The 13,810-nt window shown below is 37.5% G+C and overlaps 1 protein-coding gene across 6 annotated transcripts in view; it reads right to left on the bottom strand.

Annotated features, from left to right (window-relative positions):
* Nucleotides 1-13,810, bottom strand: part of LOC124234301 (synaptojanin-1) — an 88,366-nt gene that overhangs the window by 54,269 nt on the left and 20,287 nt on the right. For all 6 annotated transcript variants that reach the window (XM_046651603.1, XM_046651604.1, XM_046651605.1 and 3 more), the window contains exons 3-6: nucleotides 12,793-12,879; nucleotides 10,959-11,226; nucleotides 5,229-5,454; nucleotides 4,390-4,473 (exon numbers count right to left, since the gene is read on the bottom strand). In XM_046651603.1, the coding sequence (XP_046507559.1) occupies nucleotides 4,390-4,473; nucleotides 5,229-5,454; nucleotides 10,959-11,226; nucleotides 12,793-12,879 (665 nt within the window). The remainder of the gene's footprint in view (nucleotides 1-4,389; nucleotides 4,474-5,228; nucleotides 5,455-10,958; nucleotides 11,227-12,792; nucleotides 12,880-13,810) is intronic.

The raw sequence follows: 13,810 nt of genomic DNA, 5'->3' as shown, positions 1-13,810 counted from the left end.
GAGTGTGCAAGGCTATACCTAGGCATAGATCTCATGATGCTTACTACCATCTTTTAAGACCAATATAAGCTATAATATAATGTCAGAGTAGTACTATAAAGTATAAATGCTAACTAACTTCAGGGAAAGGAAATCATAAGGAAAACGCGTGAGTTGCCTGCACTTAAAATATCATTCTTACCTGTGTAGCACCTTATGACAACTCTTATAATGCCTCAAACTACTTCATATTGATATTTACCTTTTCCATAAAAGGCCTGACTCCCCAACAGATTGTAAGCTCTCTCTAAAGGATCACTAGCGTCTCTGCATGCCTCACAGTATATAAGACTATACACCTAGCATAGAATAATAGACACCAGAAGAACTTAAGTATTTAATAAAGAGATCAGTGTGGAGGAGTGACTGAATCCACTCAATGAGATCTGAGGTGGCTAGTGAAGGACAACAAACCTTCATTTTTGGAACAGTGGATTCCTGTTAAAAAATCACAAGGCATGAAATTGGACAGGTAGAAGAAGCCAGATCATGAAATGGGTGCCTAGATCTAATGAGCATAATACATCAAAAGTGAGAAGAACTGCCAGGGAGCTAGGAGGGGACCAGTTAGAAAACGGAGAATATTCCAGGCAAGAAGGAATTATGAAGACCTTAACTGGGATGACAGCAGTGGTACTACAAAGAAAGGGAAAGTCCCAATGGCTAGGAGAACACTGGGGCTAAGTGTCACAGGGCTACTTGTAGCTACAGTAGTTCAGGACTGGCTACTGGAGCAGACGGCGCTGGAAACACCTCATGGTCACTAGGGTAGGATCTGGTACAACAGAAATTCTCAAATTTTAGTAGTAGGGAACTTGGTTAAAAAGGCAGATTCCTGGCCCCATTCCAAGAGATTCTATTTCAGCCTATGAGAAGTTAAGGCCATGAATCTGCATTCTAAAATCACTTCGGATGATTCCTTTAAAATCTTTTAATTTGAAAACCTCAGAGGATGGGGCCGGCTCCGTGGCCCAGTGGTTAAGTTCGTGCGCTCTGCTGCGGTGGCCCAGGGTTCGGATCCTGGGTGCAGACATGGCACCGCTCGTGAGGCCACATTGAGGCGGCGTCCCACATCCCACAACTAGAAGGACCTGCAACTAGGATACACAACTGTGTACGGGGCGGGGGGAGTGGGGGTAGGGGAGATAAATCAGGAAAAAAAAAAAAGGACTGGCAACAGTTGTTAGCCCAGGTGCCCATCTTTAAAAAGAAAAAGAAAAGAAAAGAAAACCTCAGAGGAATAATCATGGAGGATAAGAGGCAAGTCAAGGGACAACTATCTAAAGATTCTCTGTCCATGACTTCTGAAATGGGACATCTCACTAGGCAACACTAACTTCAAGGATTCCCTATAACAAATTTCAGTCCCAAGACTACACACAACACCTAACACCATTTCCAACCACTCTAAGTCAAAAGCCCCTGTTTGTCTTCTATGGGAAAATTAATTTTTGGACTTGGTATTTTTATTTTTAAAAATCACTATCTATTTTTTCAGTTTTTTTAAATCAATTAAATATTTTCATTCCTCTATCACCTACTCTTTTAGAATGATGGAGAAAATGTTTTGCTGTAAAAGACTCATGAAACTAATCCACTCCTGTTCAAAGAAAGGCTGTTTTTAAAAACTACTAAGCTACCAGTTTGTTTCCTGTATCTATGAGTCTGTTTTTCAGATTCCACATACAAGTGAAATCATACAGTATTTGTCTTTCTCTGTCTGATTTACTTCAATTAGCATAATTCCCTCAAGGTCCATCCATGTTGTCATAAATAGCAAGATGTCATTTTTTTTTATGGTTGAGTAATATTTCATTTTATGTATGTCTGTGTGTTTTTCTTTATGTGTATGTGTGGATTCTTTATCCATTAATCTATCGATAGATACTTAGGTTGCTTCCATATCTTGGCTATTGCAAATAATGCTACAATCAACATAGGGGTGCACATATCTCTTCGAATTAGTTTTCCTTTTCTTCAGATAAATACCCAGAAGTAGAATTGCTGGGTCGTATGGTAGTTTTATTTTTAATTTTTTAAGGAACATCCATACTGTTTTCCATAGTGGCTGCACCAGTTTACATTTTCATCAACAGTGTACGAGGATTCCCTCTTTTCCACATCCTCACCAACACTTATTTTTTGTCTTTTTGCTAGTAGTGACTCTGACAGGTGTGAGGTAGACAGGTGGGGGTAGGGGGTGGGCAGGCAAAGTAGGTGAAGGAGATTAAGAGGTACACGCTTGCAGTTATAAAGTCAGTCAAGGGGATGTACTGTAGAGCATAGGGAATACAGCAAGTAATATTGTAATAACTTTGTAAATTGACAGATGGTGACTAGACTTATTGTGATGAATATTTCATAATGTATATAAATATCAAATCACTATGATATACACCTGAAACTACTAGAATATTGTATGCCAATTATACTTCAATTAAAAAAACTACTTACCTAAATTGAGAAGTGCTGAGTCAATGCTCAACCCAACCCAACAATACGTCAGTTCAGTGACAATTTAGCAGAACTGTTGGACTGTCTCAATGTCTCGAAAATTACTATCTCTACCATGGTTTCAAAATCTGTAGTTTTCAGCCCATAAGCATATGACGTTAGCCAGCCAGACTATCTGCGTGGGCAGGTCACACAATGCAGAAGGAAGTGGGAAGGAAGTCCTACCCAGGAGGACCCCTCAATAAAACTACTCAGGATCCAATCTTACCGAATAATCAAACACTGTAATTCTGAACCTCTTAACAAAATAACCCAGAAAGCAGTATAACAGAGGGCCCATGAACAAGGTACCAGAATCTCTTACACTAGCTTGTCTCTAAAGCAAAAGGATTCACCTTGCATCAAAACAGGGCTTTAGGAATGTTCTTAAAGCAAATATTCCAAACGGCGCTTCTCTGACCACGAAAGCTTAGGAGAAGTTGAGTAGGGTTGGGATTCCTCCCCAAGAGAGATGTGGGGAGAGAGACGTCTATTTTAAGTTACCCCTACGTGCCAAAAAGAAAACCTAAACAAGCCAAAATAACAGACAAGAACTCAAGAATTTTACCAAGCAGTATAAGTGTTAATCCTTGTTAATTCCTGGCCTGTCTTAAACTGCAATATTGAAAAGATTCAAGTGATCTGTAATTTTCCTTCACAATAAAAACCATCCTAAAATGTATCAGAAATCCAGCTGTGAACTAAAAGGAGGCAAGAATTTTTTGTCCATTTTCTCTATACTGTATAGGTTGAGGCATAAAATTTACTAGACAAAATATACTAGAAGCCTAAAATGAAAATAACTTACACTTTTAGGGACTAAATATTTTTCAATAAAAATAAAATGCAAAATCATACGATTATGGGCAAGCTAATATTATGACCTTACATTGAAAAAACATATTTTAATGATCAGATATTTATATCAAGAAAGTTTAAAAAAAAAGATCAGAAAGCAAGTCAGAGGACATAGTAAAGATGACAGGGCACTACAAATTACAAAGTAAAATTTCAGGAGCAGATATATTATTGACAACAACAGTAGCTAACCCTTACACAGTGCTGGCTGTGTGTGCCAGACGCTATTCTCAGTACTTTCCATTTCATCCTTACAACAACCCTATGAAGTAGGAACTACTAATATTATTACTCCCACTTTACAGATAGGAAAACTGAGACACAAAGAGGTTAAATCACTTGCCCAAGATCACACAGCTAGCAGTAGTAGAGTAAGGATGCTAACTGAGAAGTCTCGTTTCAGACGTTTTTTTTTTCACTGAGGAAGATTTGCCCTGAGCTAACATTTGTTGCCCATCTTCCTCTTTTTGCTTGAGAAAGAGTCACCCTATGCTAACATCTGTGCCAATCTTCCTCTAGTTTGTATGTGGATCACCACCACAGCATGGCCACCAACGAGTGGTATAGGTCTGTGCCTGGGAATGGAACCTGGGCCACCAAAGTAGAGAGCACCGAACTAAACCACTAGGCCACGGGGCCAGCTCCAGAAGCTTTTTTTTAACTACTATATTCTTCTGCCTAAAGAGATTAAATTGCTATATACAAAGATACTGAGATAGTAAATATGGAAACACTTTGAAAATCAATGCACTATAAAAACATCAAAATTTTAATATTAAATACAGCAGCTGAATTTCTATAGATATTTGAAAGAATATTAAAGGAAAAATAGCTAAGACAATTCTAGCAACTCTGTACTTAGACACTCATTTGTGAATCCAGGTAATATTAAATTGAATGACAGAACTATTCAATAAACTAATGAACTATCCTGAAAGCTTAGAAAATATGGAAAATATTCAAGAGAAAAAACAAAACAAAACAATGTCCAACACATACCTGCAATCCCGGTTGCTCCCAGAACAATGGGACAGACCCCCGGATTTGTATGAAGGAAGACACAGAGTCATCTAAGTACACAACCTACAGAGAAAAGCAATATGTAAAATATTTCCACAAAGTCGGTACCTTTGCATTAGAAGGCAAAGTTACTAACATCTGTTGCACACTAGTTATATCTTCTGACCCATCTCTTACATACAAAGTGTCCTACAAAATATTCAAAATAGGCTACTAAATAAGTTTGATTTTTTCAATTAGTGATACTTCTCTATATATTAACCAAGAAAATAGTAAAAATATATTGTATAAGAATCACAACTTTTAAAAAGGAATTCCTTTTACATCTCAATATTTTACACACATACTTTTATATTTCATTTAATTTTTTCTTTAGCTTTCTCTGTTTTTTGAAAACTAATTTGAAGAACTGAGTTGGGCTGGGGATATGGCCTGAATTTACAATTATATAGTTTCATAGCCAAAAACATCATAGCTTTTCATTTTAGATGGTACATATATTCACCTTTAAGAGTTGGGTTTGATTTAATTTCACAGAAAAACTCTTTTCTTAAGTTGTCTAGAACTATAATTGAGGATTTTTAAATTCAATACCAAAACATAGAGCACTGACAATGCCATGCTAATAAGTAAACTCTTGTTACCTACTTGAAGAGCCATACCTAAGTAAGTTTGTTTTAGGAAAGTTTTTCTTAAGGCCAATAAATAGCCAAGAACAACCATAAAATGACATTACAAATGTCAAGTGAGTTCTGAATCAAATATAAATCTGTTATTCTATCATTTATACAAACTAAGCAAAACAAAACACTCTATACCTGTTCTGTTTCTACAAAATTAGCGACGTGACCATCATCATTTGTTCCCCGGACGTTAAACCTGGTCCCAGCTCGTTCACAGCTTAGTCTGGAAATGAGGCAAGCCTTTGCCTGTTTATGAGCAGCATAAATTGTTCTGATTTCTACTCCCCCACACATGAGGCGTAATAACCAGTCATCACAATTCACACCATAGTGCTTGAGATGCAGGTGCAAAGACTGATTCCTAGCAGAAAAAGAAAGAACTGCATTAGCTTCTTGAGCAGTAGGTAACACAGCGCAAGTTAAAACAGTGCTCCTGGAACATTAATTTTAACGCTATTAAATTAAACAGCACCAAAAATAAATCAATTCATTTACAGTTACTATGCGAGGAATCAGAAGATAGGGCTACAAATGAGATCTCTAGGTATGTGATCCATAGTCCATAGAACAGAAGCATATCTCTTATGTTTTTAGTATCTGCGCCCCATTTCTGTTGCCTTTTATATAAGGTAATTACAACCTAACTTTTCCAAAAAGGATTTCATACAAACATCCCCACCCCACTTTATAAAGCTCTACTTTTTAGGCTTGACTTTTATAAGGCTTTATTTTAATTAATTTAAATAGTCAGATGGCCTAGCAGCTACTGTATTAATGCAAGCCTAGAGTTTTCCATTGCTCCAAATACTTTTAGCATTCTAGGTAACAGACGGTGCTTGGTTTCCAAACTTTTTCAGGGCGAAAGGTTTTATTCAAACAACCAAGCAGAAGCCTGATGATTACAAAACAGATAGAAGCAGAGTCACTGTGGCTAAAGCAGGGACAGGGGTTGGAGTCCTGCCATGTTGGCCATCTTCTGACCCTGCTGACGGCCTCCTGAGGAGCTTCTACTAGAACCTTAGTCCTCCAAAGAACACATGTGAAGCTCCTAACCAATCTACCGCCATGGAGAATATACCACTGTGCAGAAAAACTTCATATCTGGTATTTTCAGATAACAGCATGCCTTACAAAAGTGAAGTTTCTATAATAGTGAAACTTGGTTCTCTGAATTTTAAAACTCTCCTACCATTTTAAATGGGAATCTTTCTTAAGTGCTCTGCACTATCTTGTTGTCTTAAAGGTATAAAAAAAAAAGTAACAGAATTTTCTTGAAGCCTCAGGGTCACTAATATCATTAATATACAGCAATACTGCTAGAGCAATAGTCCCCAACTCCCTCCTTAGGACAGAGGCAGCAGGCGGTGGCCATAAGCAGTTCTGGTAAAGCATCAATAATCCCATCCCTTCTTATCCATTTAAGAAAGCATATTGGAATATAAATGAGTGGTGAGATTACCACTGAAAGTTAAATCCAATGACCACTATTTATTTAAAAAACACAAGGACACAAGCTTCCATACTTTACTATTACCTACACTGATCAGAGGCAAAGCTCAAACCAATTGTGATCCAGTATTTCCAGACACCACAGCTCAGTCTCATGTCACGGCAGAGGTATAAGACACTTACTTGTCCCCAGTGAAATAGAAGCATGATCTTATAGATTTGTTCAGGAAGAGTTTCTCTCTCTGCTGTTAGTTTTCATTTTTCTTTGCTGTCAATGTGTTGCTGTTTTAATTCTATTTAAATTTAATACACAACCCTCAATCAGCAGCAGCTTCAAATCTCTAACACAGTAAAACTACCTGGATTTTATAGGTATTGGCCACTCTCTGGCTACAAAACTTACTTGGCTACATACTGGAAAATATTTCTCCTAAACTGCAAGGGTATTCACAACAGATTCTAAAAGGTTTCATTTTTCTTGTAAAGTGCACCTCAAGAATGCCAATCCTTGGCAGTCCAAAACACATGGGACAAGAAACAAGGGAAATATAGAACCAGAAAACAAGTGATAAAATGGCAGCAATAGGGCCTCATATATCAATAATCACTCTAAATGTTAATGGATTGAACTTCCCAATCAAAAGACACAGAGTGGCTGAATGGATTAAAAAACAAGACCCAATAATATGCTGCCCCTAGGAAATACATCTCAGCTCTAAAGACAAACACAGGCTTAGAGTGAAGGGATGGAAGACGACACTCCAAGCTAATGGCAAACAAAAGAAAGCAGGTGTTGCAATACTTGTATCAGAAAAAGTAGACTTCAAGATAAAAAGGGCAATGAGAGATAAAGAGGGTCAGCCTATAATGATAAAAGGGACACTCCACCAAGAGGATATAACACTTATATATGCACCTAATACAGGAGCACCAAAGTACATAAAGCAACTATTAATTGACCTAAAAGGAGACATTAACAGCCACATAATAATAGTAGGGGATCTTAACACCCCACTTACATCAATGGATAGATCATCCATAGAGAAATTCAACAATAGTGGAACTAAATGAAAAACTAGACCAGATGGACTTAACAGATCCATCCAAAACCAGCAGAATACAGATTCTTCTGAAGTGCCCATGGAACATTCTCAAAGACAGACCCTATGTTGGGAAACAAAGCAAGCCCCAATAAATTTAAGAAGACTGAAATCATATCAAGCATCTTTTCCAACCATAAGCATATGAAACTAGAAATCAACTAAAGAAAAAATCTGGGAAAGTGACAAATATGTGAAGACTAAACAACATGCTACTGAACAACCAATGGATCATTGAAGAAATTAAAGGAGAAATCAAAAAATACCTGGAGACAAATGAGAATGAAAATACACCATACTAACTCATATGGAATGCAGCAAAAGTGGTCCTAAGAGAGAAATTCATAGCAATACAGGTCCACCTTAACAAACAAGAAAAATCCCAAATAAGCAATCTTAAACTACACCTAACAGACTAGAAGAAGAAGAATAGGGAGCCGGCCCGGTGCCGCAGCGGTTAAGTTCACACGTTCCGCTTCTCAGCGGCCCGGGGTTCACTGGTTCGGATCCCGGGTGTGGACATGTCACCGCTTGGCACGCCATGCTGTGGTAGGCATCGCACATATAAAGTAGAGGAAGATGGGCACAGATGTTAGCTCAGGGCCAGGCTTCCTCAGCAAAAAGAGGAAGACTGGCAGTAGTTAGCTCAGGGCTAATCTTCCTCAAAAAAAAAATAAAAAGAAGAAGAAGAAACAAAGCCCAAAGTCAGCAGAAGGAGGGAAATAATAAACATTAGAGCAGAAATAAATTAAATTGAAACCAAGAAAACAGTAAAAAGGATCAATGAAACAAAGAACTAGTTCTTTGAGACGATAAACAAAATTGACAAACCCTTAGCCAGACTAAGAAAAAAAGAGAGAAGGCTCCAATAAATAAAATTAGAACTGAAAGAGGAGAAATTACAAGAGATACCACAGCAATACAGAGGATTATAACAGAATACTATGAAAAACTATACGCCAACAAACTGGACAATCTAGAAGAAATGAATAAATTCTTAGACTCATACAACCTCCCAAAACCGAACCAAGAAGAAATAGAGAATCTGAATAGACTAATCATAAGTAAACAGACTGAAATAGTAATCAAAAACCTCCCAAAAAATAAAAGTCCAGGACGAGATGGCTTCTCTGGAGAATTCTACCAAACATTCAAGGAAGATTTAGTACCTATTCTTCTCAAACTATTCCAAAAAATTGAAGAAGACAGAACACTTCCTTATACATTTTATGAGGCCAACATCACCTTGATCCCAAAGCTAGACAAGAACAACACAAAGAAGGAAAATTACAGGCCAATATCGCTGATGAACATAGATGCAGAAATCCTCAACAAAATATTGGCAAACTGAATACAGCAATCCATTAAAAGGATCATACACCATTATCAAGTGGTATTTATACCAAGAATGCAGGGATGGTTCAACATTCACAAAGCAATCAATGTGATACACCACATTAAGAAAATGAGGAATAAAAATCACATGGCATCTCAATAGACGCAGATAAAGCATTTGACAAGATCCAACATCCATTTATAATAAAAACTCTCAATAAAATAGGTATATAGAAGGAAACTACCTCAACATAACAAAGGCCATATATGACAGACCCACAGCCAACATTGTACTCAACTGGGAAAAACTGAAAGCCATCCTCTGAGAACAGTAACAAGACAAGGGGTAAAGGGGCACTTATATACAGTGACTGACAAATAACAATGTACAACTGAAATTTCACAATGTTATAAACTATTACAACCTCAATAAAACAAAAAATAAATTAAAAAAATAAAGAATGCCAATACCTAGCAAAATTGCAAAATTTTAAAATGAGCAAAATTCACCAGCGGTGTTTTAGCCTTCCCTTTGTTCAATCTGCCTCCTGCTGGATAAACTCCTTCAATCTGTACCTAAATTTGCTCCTACTTCCACCCTTAATTGAATGGAATGAGATGAATTATTCCTACTCATTACACTTAGTAATTACACTTGATTGCTGACCATTTAGGCAATGCATCAGCACCTGCTTGGACTTCTAATTATGGCAGGAAAGCTTTGCTCTCTCAAGCTAAGGAATCTGGAGTACGAATGAGGAGGGAAAAAAACGGTAAGGACAGTTGCCCTAAGCCCAGCTGCAACACCTTTACCTTTTTCAGGGACGTTAATGTCTCTTCCCTCAGAAAAAGTGTAGGGTTGACATGAGCAGACAGGACTCCATATCCACTCATCCGAATCACAACCTCCCCTCCCCGCCCCCCACCATCGTCTACTCCCTTGCCAGGCTCCAAGTTTCTGACTACAATGCTCTACAACCTTTTTTCATTCTGCCCTCCCTTCTCCCACATGTCACTACTCTGGGCCAAGACAATTCCATGTGAGCTAGAGGGTGACCAAGCTGTTGCTCTCAGGTTAGTTTCCTAGCCTAACGCTGTTGCTGACCTTGAGCCCTCTGACCCCCAGGGCAAAAAGGTCAGAACTGAAAGTGCTACTCCAAGGTTATACAGGTAGCTGGCCAATTGGGAGGGAGAGAAAATATACGAGGGAATATCTTGAATCTGAACTACTGAGGGACGCTGAGAGCAGACAGTTCTGGACTTTGGCCTTAGAACATATGTAAATATAATAAAACATAATTTGTACATTGTATTAAGGAAAAAAGTCAACACCAACACTGATTGTGGACAAGAGAACAACTATACTAGAAATATGGTCTGCTCCAATAAAGCAACACTAAGTCTAGTCATGTGTTCTGCTTACCATTTGTGCATACTTAGAATATAGCACATTTATGCACAATCGTGAAATAGATCACACTTACCTACTTAAGCCTTATTTTATTATAATACTACACTTTATCCTAGTATACTACTACTCCATAGTCTGTTGCTCTTAAACCAAGATCATCTACTTAACAACCTTAAAATTAAAAATGATAAGGGAACGTTGGCTTAGAAAGGCAATACTGCCAGAGACAAGATCTCAAAACTAAGAATAGTAAATATGAGTAATGTAATTCTCTTACAACGAATTCATTCCTAATTTTCAAATAAACATTTTAAATACATTTTTGAAATGAAAGGTCAGTCTAGATCAAGGACAGTAAGTGGATTTCATGACACAGGACAACGTCAATAAACTGAGAGTGGATGCCTGCTATGCTCTGCAGAGCATTCTGGAGCAGGCAAGAGTGGTGTGCTCAATCAGCAATGCCCAACCCTGTGTCTCCAAAAATAACTATTAAACCTACTATGCCCCAAATCACCAAGCTACTGCACAGCACATGATGACAAAGGGAAAAAATGTAACACAACTCACCAGAAAAATCTATTATCAGTTGTGTGTTCTTGCACGCTACGGTGTGCATTAAGACTCAGATCTAAACTGACTCCAGATGCAGACCATGCAAAATAAAAGTTTCCTGAATTCAAAACTTTTCGCACTTCTGAAATGCGGTCCTCATCTGAAGAATCAATTCGTAGTGATATAAATTCAGTGGAAGTAACTCGGAAAACTTCAGATTCTTGAATTTTTCCAACAGACATACATCCAGTGACTAGGACCAGATAATGTAACATAGTATCACCTGCAAAAAACAAAGATTTAATTGGATGAAAAGTCCCAATGTTTCTCAAGCTATTCAAAGTTCCTTTCAACTTTCTTCTGTGTCTCCATCTTTTTAAATCTGACATTGTGGTTATTTTAAACTTATCAGGGACATGTTTAAGTTCATAACTAGATTTTGGCAAAAGTTGAAAAAAATCCTTGTTTACATACATTTAGTATAACGAAACATTTAAACATTAACAGAATAATCTCACATTTATGACACAGTTCCTCTATTTAATATGAGGCTATAGAAAATTTACCAAATAAAAAAATGCATGTGTTATCTTCCCTACCTTTCCTCTATTTGTTTGATCGTTAGGAAGTTCAGATAAGACAATGAATGTAAGAGTTCTTTGTAAATGGTAAAGTTGGAGAAATGATATGTAAACATGAGCTGATGATGACCAAATGGGGCAAAAAGTCCCTGGTAACAATTTATAAAGCAATTTAGTTTAGAAAAATTCATAGAGATTTAGTCCATCTAATTTTGACAAAAATCCTATGAAATTAGTATGAAGGTAGAATTCAGCAGTGGTGTACTTTGAGCAAAGATTTGGACGTAGGCAGAAGTGGCCCTGAATTTCAGCTCCACTACTTATTATCTGTAAGAACTTCAGTGTGTTAACATAGCCATCTGAGATATTCTCCCTTATGAAATAGGATTAAAACAACCTGAGATATCCTCCCTTATGAAAGGGGATTAAAACAAATCTCTCTGGGCCATGAGGATTACCTAAGACAGTATTAGTTAGACACCTAGGCCCATATCTTCACATGTGATAAATTCATAACAAATGGCAAATCTCCATTTTATGGACCAGTGCTCCTCAAAGTATGTTCCATGAACTGTCACCAGTTCACAATGAGAAAAGGTGTGTGTTCCAGAATGGGAATCAACTACATCAAGTTCACAGTTTGGTATAGCTGACATTTTTTTTTTTTCCCATAGTAAGACTTTATCAATGAAGGAAGAAGCCATGATTTGCATGATGGTGCAAGCTCCTTATCACAGACCAATAACAAAACAGTTCATGGAATGGTACCAGTCCTTGGGCCACACTTCAAGGTGACATCATTATAGATAATCTAACTGGTAATCACAAAGGTTACTTTGCAGCCCATGGTGAAATTAAATGGCAGAGGCAGGCTCAACCTGAGACCTTCTGAACACAAAATAGATGTCCTTTCCACTATAAACCAGGGAAATCAGTGTGGTTCCCACGGACATCTTTTCCTAAATTCACTAAAGCAAAGGAAAAGGTCACTGCCCTGATTTTCTCCTTGGACAACTGATACCAGTTTCTTAAAGTGTTCAAACAGGATGCTGTCTCTAGAACTTAAAATCACCAGAGCCTGAGCATGGAGCATGCCCTTTTGGGCAGGAAACATTATCCCAAGATTGGCTTAATTAAGGGTTAGAAGATGTTACCACACTTATAGCTCCAACATGGAGTCTGAAATCATACATAGGTAGTCTCTCTCAAATTCTTAAAATTACAAAAATAGAAATGAAAAAGTAAATTATATTTAATAATAAACTTACCAAGATTTAATCGTAAAACACCTAAGAGTCCATAAGCATCCAGTACTTTGGAGTATGTACCCTTGATTGCCTCTTTTTCTGCAGATGCTACAAAAAAAAAGTTTTAGGGTAAGAAAAACAACCCAAAACATCAGATTCTATTTAGCTATAAAAGAGTTTCAACCAAAATTTTCTAAATCTAAATCTGATATTCTTAACATAAATGCATTGCATAAAATATTTTTTCAAACTGGTAACTTGACTGTTCTTTCCAAAAAATTAACAAATTATTCCAGCACCATCTATTAATTAATCCATCCTCTCCCACTGACCTGAAGTACTACCTTCAACAATATTCACGTTTTGGAAGTTGCTTTTCAATTTTCTTCTCTGTCTCACTAATCTGTTTGCTTACTCTCAATATCAGTAACACCCTGTGTTATGACTTCCCCTATAGGACAACACCCAACTCCTTAACAAGGAATCTTCCAGAATCCGGCCTCAACATATCTTTTCTGCTTCATTTTTCATTTCTCTCCTCTTTCTCCCACCCTAAGCATCCTATGCTCTAATCGCAGTAAACTCTCACCATTGCCCAAACACTTTCACTTTCACACCTTTGCACAACAATCTAGCTTCTGCCTGCAAGGCTTTACTCCAACCTTTGCCTCTTGGCAAAATTCTTTTCACCACATAAAAATATAGGCACACAGTCACTTTCTGGAAACCTTTCTTTACTTCTCCAGGCACAGTTCTTTCAGAGTGCTCCTTCTTCTTGATGCCAAAACATTTTATATATACTCATCACTTGTCTCTCCCATTAGCCAGCCTGCTCCTTGAGGGTAGGAACTATCCTATTCCTCCTTTTATCCCTGACACTTAGAATCATGCTTGAAACACAGAAGATTGAGTAACGTTTAAACAAGGGAAACTAATGTCAATCCTTGACCACACAGTTTAGCACAGGAACAGGGGAATCTTCAGTGTGGCCTTTGTCTTGATCAGTTTCTTCTGCCATAAAGTTAATGTTATCTTGCTA

This window comes from Equus quagga, unplaced genomic scaffold (genome assembly GCF_021613505.1).
Source record: "Equus quagga isolate Etosha38 unplaced genomic scaffold, UCLA_HA_Equagga_1.0 73442_RagTag, whole genome shotgun sequence".
Classification (NCBI taxonomy): Eukaryota; Metazoa; Chordata; class Mammalia; order Perissodactyla; family Equidae; genus Equus; species Equus quagga.
This window is presented reverse-complemented; position numbering and strand designations above follow the sequence as displayed.